At 42.6% G+C, this 15,000-nt stretch overlaps 3 protein-coding genes across 4 annotated transcripts in view; 2 read left to right on the top strand and 1 right to left on the bottom strand.

Annotated features, from left to right (window-relative positions):
- Nucleotides 1–1,409, bottom strand: part of helt (helt bHLH transcription factor) — a 2,045-nt gene extending 636 nt beyond the window's left edge. The window contains exons 1-3 of the mRNA XM_030788349.1: nucleotides 1,383–1,409; nucleotides 602–706; nucleotides 240–336 (exon numbers count right to left, since the gene is read on the bottom strand). Coding sequence (XP_030644209.1) covers nucleotides 240–336; nucleotides 602–706; nucleotides 1,383–1,409 — 229 coding nt within the window. The remainder of the gene's footprint in view (nucleotides 1–239; nucleotides 337–601; nucleotides 707–1,382) is intronic.
- LOC115823847 (NACHT, LRR and PYD domains-containing protein 3-like) overlaps nucleotides 1–15,000 on the top strand; it is a 704,547-nt gene that overhangs the window by 228,277 nt on the left and 461,270 nt on the right. The window lies entirely within an intron of this gene.
- The window catches only part of acsl1a (acyl-CoA synthetase long chain family member 1a), a 29,683-nt gene continuing 21,043 nt past the window's right edge, over nucleotides 6,361–15,000 (top strand). Inside the window, exon 1 of one of the 2 annotated variants that reach the window (XM_030788338.1) lies at nucleotides 6,361–6,426. The gene's annotated coding sequence lies outside the window, so the exon portion shown is untranslated. The remainder of the gene's footprint in view (nucleotides 6,427–15,000) is intronic. The other variant, XM_030788341.1, reaches the window with a different exon arrangement.

The raw sequence follows: 15,000 nt of genomic DNA, 5'->3' as shown, positions 1-15,000 counted from the left end.
CCTCAGGCTACGAGTTGAAAAACCTTCATTTTATTACAGTTGGTAGTATTTGAAATTGTTTGAAATATAAGCATGAAATGTTTAAAAGTGCAATTTATGTTTTATTTTTAATACTTTGTATATAATTTATCAGAGTAAACGAGTCATATTGTTGTAGGAGGACGCATGCTGTCTGCGCCTGATGTGGAATTGCCGGCGCGTCGAGCGACTTCCGCCTGTACTGCCAAGCTGTGACTCACCTTTCTCTCTGCCGCGAGGGAAGTCTGCAGAGTGGAGCGCGCGCAAGTACTGCACAGTCATCTCCAGAATTTCTGCTTTCTCAAGCTTGCCAGAGTTCTGTCAAAAGAAATGATAGATTTTACACTCAACACGTGAATGCATAACTGACATGTAACACCAGTCAGAGTCGTGCTTATCGATTGAACAACACCCCCTTTGTTGACAATAGAGTCAGGGGAAAGGATGCGTCAATTGTTTTTGGAAATAACTAAACTTAAAAAAAAAAAAATCTTGTAACTGGAAAAGTGAAGTTTTCCATTGCATCGTTTAAAAAAAAAACATCATTATTGTGTGTTGTAGCCTCGAATGTGAAATGCCGTACCTGTTTTGCTAGGGCCATTGGCACCGTTTTCCCCAATTCATTTAGACATCGGTTGATGCGATCTCTTCTTCTTTTCTCTATCACTTTATGCGAGACTGGAGTTCTCTGTTAAGAAAAACGACAAACCAGGCACGGATGAAAGATGAGACCGACGAAACATTACAGGTAAAAAAAAGAGAAAGCACACATACTTTTTGCTTGGTCTGGCGGTAATTTGTACAAACAGGCCTATCATATTTTTTTAGCTGAAGTTCAATTAAATTGCATCAAATTAAATATTTGACCATACGGCCAATCACTCAAACATATCATTAAAGTTTATGAATTGATTACTACAAAATACAACAGCAGTTATACGGCCCTGGAGAGTTGAGGTGCGCCATAGCGGTCCATGATTAGCCCCAAAACCCACTAAACCTCTCTTACTGTCACAATGAGATGTAATTTGCATTTTGGGTAAAATACAGTGCATAGCATAATTTAAACTGTTTCTTTTAATATGTTTTTTTTCAAAGTGTGAAATATAACAGAGTATATCCAATTGCATTCAGTCTTACAGTTTTACTTTAAAAGCGCGCCAGTAGAGACGCTATTAATAAAACGGCGGCTTATTGAACAGAACGCAACGATTCGGTCACCGGTTGGCTACGTTTTATATGTCGGCTGTGAATAATGTCATTTCGGTCCGTTTAAAAAAAATACAGCCTATCAAATGAACGCGTGCAATGTGGTGCTGGACAGACATGTGCATACACAGAGCGCCTGCGTAGAGAGCGCTTACCTTGCGATCCTTCATCTTTGACGCCATCCTTCCTACACAGGTAAAACCGGTTGAAGAACAAAATGCTGTTCAGGAGACAGTTGCTTGTGTGTACCACTACTTGCAGACTAGCTGGACTGAGGTGTCTGGAAGAGTTCTGCTCCTTATAAAGCGATCATTCAAGGGACTCAAGCATTCATAGCTCTAAATTATTCCATAGGATTAAAGGCGAGGCTTTTGGTTAATGTGTGCGTTTAGGATCAGTTAAAGAAACAGTAAAAACCTGAAGCTGTGGGCTTGCAGGGGGGCAGACCTGCTTTGTTAATCCACGTGGCTGTTCAAAAGACACGTGATTACTTGAAGAATATTATTTGCATAGTAACAACCCAGGCGGGAAATGTGAACTGAGGGCTGAGTCTGCCTGATCCTCGCGAGCGCAGTGCGCGCAACGAAAACAAAGCCGGAGAAAGGGGGAAAAAAAACCACCCGTCTTTCTTTCCACCTCGCGTTTCTCACACGATCGCCTGTTTACAAATCCCAGCAAGCGATCTTAACTTCCACCCAGGCCCCGTCTGAGTTTTAAGGCCTGTCCACTGTCATTAGAGCAATTAAGTAAGCCCTTAACAGGCTGTTCCGCCGAGTTCAGGGGAGATCCTTTGGAGATGGAGTCCCCCCGTTTGTTCACGGCGTTTCTCACACGACTTGGTGACACGTCCATCTTTCATGGGCCAGGACAAGCTTTTTGTTTATACTCTCTATTTTTTTGTTCGAGTCCTCGGCAGGTGTGGGATAGGGCCTGGCACACGAGCGGCGCCTCCGTCCAAGCCAGAGGCTCCAGCCGTCTCTGGCACACGAGGGTTACCCACCGCTGGATTCTCTTTGGAGGAGCTCAATTTGTATCCTATTATCCTATAAGAAAATGTCTATTGAGTCGAATGAATAGTTTCATTGGCCTAAATTTTAATAATGCTGCGAAAGAAAAGGAGAGATATAAAGAAGAATGCAGCTGGCCCTGGCGCGCATTATTCTCCGTCACCTGCATGAGGGGGTAGCCTGGAGACCCCTATTCATTTGCCTAATTTCGGTCAACTTAACAAACTTTGGGAGAAATTATTCTGGCATTGTTGTGAAGGGTGAAGCTTTCTGATCGAATTAACAGCATGTTTTGATCCGGTAAATGTCATTAGAAAGAAAGAAACAATCGCGTATAGAGGGGTCTGGGTAATGCGCCAAGTGGAGACGCCAAAGCGCAAAACTTCACAAAGGGCGTAAGTAGATGCCACAGGGGACTTTTGTACCCTCACATTGCTCAAGTTTTTGCCCAACAAAGGGCATTATTTTATACTTGAATACATTTCATACAACAATTGGCGAGTTTCTTCAAACATATTTTCACAGCAAGGTTAACAACAGGTTTATTGTGCTCGCGCCGCCTCACAGTTTCAAAACTTGGATTCATGCGCCAAAACGGTTTGCTCGTCTGCCGTTTTTTTTTTTTTTTTCACTGGGAACGTTTTAATCTTTGAAGATCGGCCGTGTTTTAAAATAACAGATCGTGTGTGTGTGTGTGTGCACTGTTGAGAAAAAAGAAATAAAAGCTGTGGATTTAAAAAAAAAGAATGAAGGCTCCCAGGGCATCTAAAGCGAAGGAGACTTGCAGCGACAGAAAGGCACCACTGAAGTAGACTAAAGCATTAAATCCCATTAGTTTTATTGTTGAATTTACCATCCCTTAAACACATACAGTCATTGAAATTGTACAACAAACTTTTATGACTTTCTTTTAAAATCCTAGAGTTTTATAGTGTGACTGTTTGTGGTCCGATCATTTTAAAACGCGTGTTTCAACTGAAAAAAAAAGTGACGCGTCAACAGGAATTTTCTCCTGTCACATCGTTTTTCAGTATATATGCCATTTTAAACTGTTAGTCACTTGATCGCAGAATTATCCCTGGCTTACAAATAAAGAGATTTAAAAGTTGGAGTTTCTCAAAGATAACTTCTGGACATCACTGTGCGCACGCACACGACAAACAAATTGTGCTGGTGTGTTAAACCCGAGTTCGCTTCACGTGCTGTGTTGCATCTCTCAGTTGTTTTTTTTTTAATTAACACTCGCTTTTGGCGCTAAAATCTGAGCACTGTAACGTTGGCTTTGGAGACACTGTATATAGAATCTTCCCAGGGAACCAGTCTGTTTTACTAGCCTGTTAATTTAATAGCCCGACATGTCTGTGAGTGACACATCAGTCCGAATCAAAGCCTTTGCTGAAGGATGTCACATTGTACGCTTAATAACTGATATTGCAGGTGGTCGCCTACTTTTGCTCAAGTGTAAAATATAATCAGAATAAATTATAGCAGATTTTGTTATTTCTTTTGTAGGCTACTTATCTACCCAGGCTGTACACTTGCACATACAGCTTGACATATAAGTAGCCTATTATATTATAAACATGATAAAAACACGTTTAAAGTGACAATAAAACTAATATTAAAAAAAAATAAAAATATATAACTCAGTTTTTCTTTTTAAATCTTTTACACTCATAGTTCCACACTTGGACTATGCAAAAACGTTTAAGCGTACACACACAAGGAAGTCAACGAAAGAAAGAAAGAAAGAAAGAAAGAAAGAAAGAAAGAAAGAAAGAAAGAAAGAAAGAAAGAAAGAAAGAAAGAAAGGGCGATGTACCTGTCAGCGTGTTAAATTAAAATGTGAGATCTCCGCTTAATTTGTGATTATACGTGTATCACGTTGCTTATAAACTGTTACGCCATAAAGTGACATAGACTTTTACAAATATAGGAGGATTACGGTTGGAGAACAAAGCAGTACGGGCTACCTGAAAGCTTAAATCCGTCTGTAAGGAGCTAACCGTGTGAAAGAAAATTAAAATGGCTGGCCGCTCCGGCGACGCAGTCATGCATGTCACCTTGATTACACAAGTACAGTTCGTCTTATTCGATGTAACGTCGAGACGGTTTCAGAAGAGCAGTTAACAGTCTCAGAGTTTCACCCCCCCCCCCCAACACCCAACCCTTGGCCTTCCATATAAAGCAGGATACTTTCGCTTATGTGAAAGGTTGCTAAGGTAAACCCCTCGTTTTAAAGCGGAGCCACAAATGGAACAGAAGAGGACGAATGGTTTGAAATAGATTTTCTACGGCATTCCTTTTTGAAAAGACTTAAACAATTGTTCTCACAACGAACAAAATCGTAAGGTTTTGTGGTTCATATCTTTTCGGAGATGATTGGCAAATTTATTCTGGCAGATTTTTTGTTCGAAAATAAGACAATTTTTTTGTTTGTTTTCAAGGACCTAGACATAATGTGGAAGTATACTATTAAAACTAAACTAATTTTAACATTGATAAATGTGAGGCCCTATAATTAAGTTGGAAACAGTAGTTCCTATCAGATATAGGCCCATTGCTTATATTTTAAAATGCACACCATAATGTGAAGTATAATTAATCAGTCGTGGCAGATATATGATAAGACATATATTCGTAAGCTGTCGTCAAATTAAAATACTTTAACGTTCGTCTTTTCATATGCAGGGCCATATTTAAATTAGATATTTTTTTCTCCGATACTGGGTTGTAACACAGTTAGACAGGCGTGTTTAATATTCCTTTAAGCAAGACTAGATCTGCGTCGTGTTTTCCGACGCAGAAATTTCAAAAAAATTCAAGCCGATGGGAAAATTTATGGGAAAAAATGTTGAGTCTCATGGCGATGTGTTGTCATGAGTTGCACAGTGACCCGCGGTGACCTCGACTCGCGATGGACACAGTCCTTTAGCTTCGCGCGCCACCGTGAGTCTGCTCTGCTTCACTTCACGCGCCTCTCATTGTTTTGCCCTACAATGCCTCTGCATCCATTATAACTTGCCTCAGTTGACGAAAAATTGACTGTTCGCAAAAGCAAATCATGCAAACATACACTGGCCACTTCACAGACAGTCTTTTGTACTTTAAGTGATTTATCATTGCCATACAATATTAGGATGTGTCTTAGTACTGTCTAATGTAATGGAATTAGGCCAGTAAACATTTGAAATCACCTAACAATAAATGCCGCGGTATCGCTGGTGTAGATGTGGGAGGTAAACGTTCACCACAAGAGGGAGCCAGCGTTGTTTTACCCCGTGTGAGGGAAGCTTTTTGAAGTTAGTGTTTTGTCTGCGACTCATTAAGAGGTCTGTCATACGCAGAATTAGACCTCTATCCCCTTCGCCCCATTCTTCTCTTCTCTCACCCCTCTCGAGCTGTTTGGTCAAATCTGCGTTGCTGGATATAATGTCCAACGATACAGATGGGTGTCATACCTACAGACACCCAGGAAAACCCATATATTAGTGTTTGTAAGCCAATATACTACACATATAGGCTATTTCAATCATTAAAATCTGCGTTTACATCATGCCAATTGGCCCTTATGTATGAATGTGTGAATATACAATCATTTGCATTTGATTGTATATTCACTGTGATTTTGGACACGTATAGACACGTAATATGGTGGGGGGCTTTCAAAGGCGGCGTGCAGTAGTACTTCGACATAGTGTTGAGGGTCTGTCGCTAAATATCGTTATAGACGTAAATTGCACGTGTTTCAAAATGAGTCCTGATGTTATAACCCGTCGATGAATGTAGATACACACTGAAAAAGATCATCCCATAGGTTACGAACGATAGACCATGCTATGTATTAATGTTACACTGTCCTATCTTAGCATACAACCACGGAAGCCCTGAATGACAACCACGGAGTGACAGCCAAAAAGAGTCACGTGTCTTCATGATCGGGATTAAAAATACCCCAGAGGCGCAGTGCTCGACCTGTAAGTAGTAACGGAATGTGTGTACAAAGTTCAACAGAAACCGTATGCTAATATTGACAAAATATTGACCAATGGCATCACGCCTCGCCGCGCTTATACGTCAAAAATATTTGATACCGCAGCTGATTGGCCAAGCAGCGGGTTTGTGCTCTGGAAACAGAACAGAGCGCCATATCTTGCAAAATTACATGGTTCTTGGAGCTGCCTTGTTTCAGGTTTGTGAAATTTGTTTCATGGTTCATATCCAGCAACATGCTTTGAACTGAATAGCATACTTGGCTTACGTTTACTACGAATGCACTTTTCCGATCACGCTTCAAAATGTACGTGCTTCAAAATGTTATATGTACTTAGCAGAAATTGAATATCATATGCGACGCTCATTAAATCAATGTGGGCTTCTTTCAGACCTGCAGATAAGGAAGCGATCGTTTTAAACCATGCGTCCTTTTATTTGTCATACTGTGTAGTGTAGGAGGTAGAAATTCATCTTCACGTGTGGCATGTGCGAACCTCAAAAAGAGCGCAATTTTGTTGGTAAGAATAGGTCGTTGGCTACACGTCGTGGACGTCTGCATTGTATTTAACATTTATTAGTATATCTTGCGGTCGCCTACAAGTTCATTTGCTTCGAGGGTTCCTCTTTTCAAAGTCGTTTTCTTATTTCGACACGTTTTCTAATAACACGTGTAACAGTCAGAACCAAATACACTTAAAGCGCCTGATGGACGGATGAAAACAAAGACTGAAGCGATACTGAAAGGGGCGGTGACGTTGTGACACTCAACTTTGTTTAGAAACGGTTGTCAGAGCGCGCGCCTCTAGCACTGCTGAAAGACCCCCGCACGGTGCTATTGTTAGTTAATAAGCTAATGTAGAAACGAGTTGGATGGGAACACAATGTTTTCATTGTGAACAGGGTGGAGAAGCATCCCGCCTTGCCGTTTAACCTTTGATTAGCTTACATACACTCTAGAAACACATCGGCCGCCACAGTAAATGGATTTTTGATGAAATAATTCGACTTTTTCCCCCTGCCCAGTGAAAGTTCGCTGTGTTGATTTTGCAGCGCAGACCTAACAACAGCTGCTGTATGCTCTCCCAAAAAAGGACTTGGCGTGGAAATGTCGTATTAGCTACGTTCGTTATCCACAGGACATTTGGAATGTATGATTTCGGGGGGAAATATTACAAACAGATAGTGTTACATGCAGCACACTGCGGTATTTTCTGACAAATTAATATTAAAGGGCCTCAGCGTATGAATAAATCGCTGTTGTTTAAAGCACCGCATGAGAATAATGCAATGAATGTTCATTCACCCTATTTTTTCTTTTTCTTTTCTTTCTTTTTTTCTTATATCAGTAATGACAGGTATTTGCATTATTCGGAGATAAATTTGTAGTTCGTAAAGTTCGAGACGCGTTTTTCTTTAAACATCTGCAGTCCTGAACGTGTATCTGGATTCACGCAAGCTACATCGAAATTCCTTTTCATAAATCTACAATATCCGTTATTTTAATCTTTCCTTTTCCTTTCTTTTACATGATCACACCGTCGCAGCAGAGTCGTGACTCGCCGCAGAGCCTAACAAATCAGAAGCGCTGTCGCGGTTTCTCAATAACTCGCGATAGAAACTGTCGAGGTTGTCTTTTTTTTTTACGGCGTGTTGCTTTCTGCACAGAGACTGCTACGTGTCGTCTCATCTTCCATCATTCTATCGCAAAAAGCTGCTCAGAAACAGGCCTACTGTTGATTCCTAACGATAAACGTAAAAAAAAAATCTCAAATGTAAAGCAGTGTTTCATGTGAACTTAGATAACGTGGGCCTATCGCTCGAGCGTGTCAGTGTCAGCTTGACTCATGATTGTGTTCTGAAGTGTCATTAGTGCTTGAGTCGGCAGTACTCATCAGAGAACGGTTCTTCTTCAGGACTTCATTTCATTAATTTCATTTTAAGGCTCCTCAGTTTTTCAGGCACTTCTACAGTCCTTGATTAGCTGAATCAGAATCAGCCTGTGAAGAGGAAAGGTGAAGACTGGTGCGACCCTGTAAACATATTTTAGATCGTCAGATCGATGTGTTCGCGCAGGGATTCGTTTATGAGTATCGTCTTATTACCGAAGTTCTAAATCCATGTGCGTGTAACGTTTAGTTTAGGAGAAAACGTGGGCCGTCCACAGGAATGTAGGCTGATAAGGCTGTGTTAGATAAGACCTCGGAGCTAGACCGCAAATCTAGACCATCACATACCGGGTTTGACCTAGTTCCCCTATAGAGTCAGAAACAGAATGATTGCTGATGTTAAATGATTCCGCTGTGTTAAATGTATGGATTCACTCCGTCAGTCACGCTCAGAATCGATGGTGTCGGATGTTCGCATTCTCTGAATTGAGTCTGTTGGATGTGTATATTCTTTGAGTCGGTTCTGTTCGATGCTTTATGTTGTCTTGTCCGGATGTGACTAGCAACAGTGTGTGTGTGTGTGTGTGTGTGATGTGTTCTTCCAGCTGTGCATACAGATGTTTGCTCTCGATTCGGAGTCCTGCTAGAATAGACGCGCTCATTGGTCAGGAATGATTGGAATGTTGGTTGAGTAGCGGTTTTAAAGTGTCCCTTTTTTCCTCCATAAATACCCTTTTTTTTCACTGCATCCTTTCATTGCATGGTGAGGACTTGTTGACCTTTCCTGTTTAACTGTGTTCTGCTGCTGCAGAATTAGAGTTAGAGTTCTTCAGGACTTTCTGAAGAGGTTCGTCTGTTTTGCGTAAGACGCCGGTAGGCTAATGGTGGTACTGGCATTTCCTTAGGTGATAATGGCCAGTTCTCATTTTCTGTGTCAATATAGGCTAAAGGTCGTTTAATCACCTGCAGGTTTGCTCTGTTTCCTGCTTTGTTGTGTCTTAAGCAAGTTTTTCGACAGCAGCATTGGGATTAGCCGACGAGGGCTTCTGTAAAAGGGGTCTGGGGTTTATATCATTTGGCTTTTATCAACAACTCGACATTAAAGAAGGCTTAAGGAGGTAGGGTTTGGTTCTGTTTGTGGTAAAACAGGTGCCTCAGGGCATTACCACTTTGTGTAATCCTGGACTGGGAAAGCTTATCTGTACAGACTTTTGGAGAACGGTCCTCCTGGAGAGCTGAACCTCAGTAAGACTCAGTGAGGAACTAACCTGAATCAACTGCACCTGATTCTGTTTCTGGCTGATTTAGTAGTACCCGATTCAGGGATTTGATTGGCCGAATCAGAGCATGTGGGGCAAAAACCTGTTGTGGTTGGATGCTTAAGTTTTGCCAAGGTCCTTTGTCATGTTCTTCTGCACACCAAGGTCTACTCAAGTGGCAAGACCTTGAAACGTGCAAGTCCCTCTCTTTCTCTCTCTCCCGCTCTTTCTCTCACTCCCGCTCTTTATCTCTCTCCCGCTCTTTCTCTCTCTCTTTCTGTGTGGGACTAAGTGAGTCAAAATCATTCCTTCTCGTATTGTTCTTGGCTTCTTTTTTAGCTGCATATAAGCCTTTTCCCCCCATCCATCATACTCTCGACTCTTTGTGGTGTGAATAATTGCGGTGTATGTCTCTGTCATGTTTGGCCTACTGTAGTGTACTCTAGTTGTTTGTTTCTCGTCAGAAATATGAAATATGTCAGGCTACCCTCTCCAGTATCATGTAATTTCAGGCATAGCCTGGTATTGTTGACCTGAACAAAAGAAGGACAGAACGTTTTTGCCAGCATCTATTGATCTCTGCTTTGGTTGCCCACAGCTATGTAGGTGAGAGGTGAATGGAGGAAAAAAAAAATCACTCATTGGTGGATGACTGCCCCACCCCAATAACACCTGTTCCTATGACAACCAATCCAACACAAGGGATTTGCCCCGCAGCCAGTCGCTCTAACCAATCAGAGGCGTCTCCTGAAAGATGCCGTACCACACCTGACCTCAAGTTAACTAGAGGAGCGTGTTAGATCGCCCTCTTCTCGAATTTCGTTTGACATTTCCAAACGCCCAACATCGTTTTGATCCAATGTTTTTCGCTCTCAAATTTGGGAAATGTTGTAGTTGTCAGCACGCCTGGTTCTCCGGGTGTTTGTGTAGTCAGAGTGTCGTGACCCCGTCTGCGGTCTAACCGCAGTCTTAAGCTTTCTGCAAAGACTGCATTTGAGGAAGGGAGAAATGTGGTTGACTGATTCAGATAAGCCCTTTCTCTGTTTTTCTTCCTTTCTTTCGTTTTTTTTTTAAGTAGCAGGCCTCGACAGGAAAACCTTCAGGGCTTGCGACAATATCAAAGTGTGTGTGAGCAGACCAGGCACTCGGTGGGGGTACGGGCGTGTGGCGCGTGCCGAATTTTGGGGAACGGAGAGACCTGAGAGCTGTTCTGTCCACTGGCAGACACAGGTCCTTTCATTCAGTCCTTTCTTGTTTTCGTTTTTTAATTAAATCGCTGTGTCATTGAAAGAGACCAGCGACCATTAGAGACCGGCGACCATTAGAGACAGGCGGCTTTCTGCTCACTAACATCTGAGCACAGTCAGTAATATGAGTGCCGTGTGAGTGCTCCATCTTGCGTTGCCTTATCTGTGGTTTCATCAGAGAGTTTTGGTAATGAAAATCTGTTTAATGGAAGAGAATTTGTACATCGTTCGGTTAGTAACAGGTTTTGGGTTAGGGTTTAGCAATAGAGCTTGAGACATTGCAGTATTTTTAAAATGTTGCACGAATAAACGCCCGCAAATGGCATTCACACAGTTTGCTAATTTTAATAACTGTGAATTGGCTACGTGTTCTACAGGCCTCAGAGATATAGTGTTCTCTTTCACTCCCTCTCTCTCTCTCTCTCTTTCTCTCTCTCTCTCTCTCTCTCTCACACACATACACACACACACACACACATACACACATACACACACTCTCTCTCTCTCGGTCTCTCTCTCTCTGTCTGACACTCTCTGTTTTCAACTTTACAAAAACTGTAACCTGTTGCCTTCTTGACTGTCAGTTGTGGTCTCCTATGTGTTGGTAGCACGTTGTGGTGCAGCACAGATAGGCAACGAACAACAACAACACCATAAAAAAAAAAAAAGAAACCCATCAGGACTTGAGACAAGGCTCTGGCTTAATCGAGTTGTAACACACTGCAAGGCTGTGTCCAAACCTCACATGTCACACCACAAATCCACAGCTGTCACACGACACCCTCACACAGCCTTGTCAGTCTCAAACACACAGACACACACACACACACACACACACACACTCTGAGTGTGTGTCTGGAGCAGTACTAAGTGTGTGCAGATGAGCCCCCCCCCCCCCCCTTTCCCTTCCCGCCTCCAGCCACAGCCCCTCCGGAGGCGATCTTCTGGCAGGAGCGGGAGTTTACTGTCGGTCAACGGGGGTACTTCCCTCCGACACGGCCACAGTCGTTGGTTCATCCAGCGTTTCCTCTGTGGGCCTCTGTGGGTTTCGCCGTGCAAACCCGTCAAAGCAGGGGACTGTGTGAGGAGAGTGTAGCTGGTCTGTCCACTCAAAACGAGGTCACACAGAATGGCTGTGAGAACACAGAGGGGGCGAGAGAGTGAGTGAGAGAGAGAGAGAGATACACAGAGTCTAGTGTGTCGTCAGTCTTGGAGTTTCGCATGTTTTATTTTTCGTTCAGACAGTCAAGCCTTGTGACATATTTTAGGGGCAATTTTTTTTATTTAAATAAGTCGTTATATAACAACATTTAATATCAAATTAAGGCCAACATTTTTACATGATCACCATCTGTTTCCTGGTCCGTGTTTTATTACTGTAATAAACTAGGAGAGAGGCCCAATAACAATCTTGCGTGTTGATTGGTGTTTATGATCTTTATGACTTTTCTGTTTTGCGTGTCTTAGAAATCTTGAAATTGTATTAAACAGACCTGATGTCATTTTCATGCAGCAGGAAATAATGTTTAATTTTTTCTTCTTAAAAATGATATTTTTTGCTTGAACAGCGGGTGCTATTAATGATAGGCATTATCTATGCCTACAACTGATAAAATTCCTTGAATTATGAAAGAAACGGCCTCTAAGTATGTTCAGATACTTCTCATAACAGGCCAGTTCTGAGGGCTTCCGTTCTGGTCACTTGGATATGACATGCAGAGAGTGTTGAAAACCCTGTTATGTGTTAAATGCACATTCTGTCCATATTAAAGATATCTGCTACCCGAAACCTCTCATAACCAAAGCCTTAAACCAGTTTGTCATTTTTTTTTTTTAATTTAATTTTTAATTTTTGATACTTTATTCATTCCTGAGGGGAAATTAGGTCACTGCACTTTAACCCATCTGCAGCAGTGAACACACACACACACACTGAAAGTAGCAAGCAATTAGCACATACACACTAGGAGGCAGTGAGCACACACACACACCCGGAGCAGTGGGCGCACACACACTAGGAGGCAGTGAGCACACACACACTAGGAGGCAGCGGGCACACACACACCCGGAGCAGTGGGCACACACACACCCGGAGCAGTGGGCAGCCACACAACCATAGCGCCCGAGGAGCAGTTTGGGGGTTAGGGGCCTTGCTCGAGGGCAATTCAGCCATACATACTGAGGGAGGGGAAAGCCCTGTTCATTCACCTCCCCGCCCCTGTTTTTTTCCTGCCGGTCCTGGGGATCGACCCGGCGACCTTTTCGGGCCCGAGCTCGCTTCACTAATCTTTAGGCCCTCAGCTGCCCGTTATAAGTCATATGACCTTTAGCCTACATTACTTCTTCCACCATACACACATACACACACACTGACAGACCATTGTCAAACCCCCTCCTCTGTCCTGAGGTGACCCTGCTCAGGGTTGAATGATAGCATCGTCGCAGAGGTCATCGAGTTCATAAAGCAGAACTGCAGTCCACCAAGGTCAACCAGTGAGAGCCTGACGTGAGGGCAATGTGATATCTGTGTGGGTGTGGGTGTGTGTGTGTGTGTGGACATGGACTTCTAAGCGTAACAGGCTTATGCCCTCAAACCTACACATTCACATAGACACAGAGTCGTCCATCTCACTGGCAGGCTGCCGTCAGGACGTGTTCCAGAGTCCTCCATCTTTTTTTTCCGATTGTCTATCCAGCTGCCCACCTGTTAGCCATCAACACTGTTCCTTATATATGAAACAGTACACCACCAATTCATCGTAATGTTCGGGGGGGGGGGGGGAATCAGCAATAATATCTTGAAAACACAACTCATTCACACAGTAGCTCTTTGGTGAATATACAGATCTGTGTGACCGTAACTGTTAACGGATAGAGGGATATGCTGTTTTGATCTATAACTACGTACGGTAATTAATAATCTTCAACATGAATCAAGTCCAGGTCATCCCACAGCTGGTCTGACTGCATAAATTGTTCAGGCCTCCTCTCATGATTATTTAAATATGAATATTTCTGCCCTGTTCTTTCTGGTCAAAAGACCTCAGAGGATTAGCATATGAGCCGTTCAGGTTAAGGGAAGACGCAGCTGGATGGCTAGGTTTAGGCGCTAGGCTTTCTTATTGCCGGAGTTCGTGAGTTTGTATTTCGTTTCGAGGTTAGTAACAGCAGCATGGGAACGTGCATTGCTTCCTGTGAAACTCGTTTCATTTCACAAAACGGTTTTCTGTTTGTTGACTGTACGGTTAATTGTTGGTTGGCCATATATGCTGTTGTAATCATGTGGTCGTTTGCTAGCCGTAACTCATGAAAGACACTAATCAGTGTTTGAAAAAGTTGTTTGTTTACAGCTCATAAGTATCATATTAGATGTTTTATGTAAATGAAACCTCTGAGAATTTTACCAGAGGCGGGATCTTCGTTTCCATCTTAAAAGAGGGCAGGTTCAATGACAGTGTTCCTTGTTAGATGAATGACGAAAGTAAAATGGAGATGTTCTTTTGCTTCGGGACATTTCCATTTCAGATGTCGCTAAAATGAACAGCCAGTACAACTCGAGACCTACTTTCACGTCTCCAATCCTGAGAAGGACACATAGCGACCCGCCAAAAACAGTGAGGGGTTTAAAGTTATTAGTATGTTTCAGAGAAACATCTGTTAGATTGTGAGAAGCCAGTGAGTATGTGACGCTAATGGCTAATCCTTGGCCATGTTCCCTGACCCACATCACCAATTCTCAAAAGAGAACTGTGTAGCAAACATAGCGAAACAAGGACGAAGTAACTTATCATAGTTATGCGTATGGACATCTACTTGAGTTGAATCGCTGTACCATTGAGAGAACTAGTTTTGCTACATCTACTAATATCCTAAACTCAGATGAAGATTTAGGTCAGGAAGATCAGGAGGCCCAGGTTAACGTGGCTAATCACTGGTCTCTGGCAGCCAGCGCTAACGAGACACTGAGTGGCAGATGATTACAGAGTTGTTATGTGTTGAATGTGAGAGTACCAAGGCCTCAAGCTGACAATCTCACCAGCTTTTAGCTCCCAGAGAACACAAACACTCCAGTTAGAGCGCGAATGCTTGTGTGTGTGTGTTTTACCAGGTGTGTATGCAATTGCCTGGCAATTTTGGATTCCTGACATTTTTAGCTGAATGTCGTCTGTGAAGCTAATGAGGATTTTAAGGAGGTGTCGTATAGTTTTTGTCTGATGTAAGTTCTACAGACGCATGAATGAATCAGTGTCTGTCTTGGTCTGAATGAAAGGACAGATTTGGTGTATCCTTAGGCGTAAATCTGTTTCTCTCCCTCTCTCTCTCTCTCTCTCTCTCTCTCTCCTCCTTTTCATACCCTTTTATGCTTTTCTTTCCCTAT

The sequence above is a fragment of the Chanos chanos genome, chromosome 11 (assembly GCF_902362185.1).
Source record: "Chanos chanos chromosome 11, fChaCha1.1, whole genome shotgun sequence".
Classification (NCBI taxonomy): Eukaryota; Metazoa; Chordata; class Actinopteri; order Gonorynchiformes; family Chanidae; genus Chanos; species Chanos chanos.
This window is presented reverse-complemented; position numbering and strand designations above follow the sequence as displayed.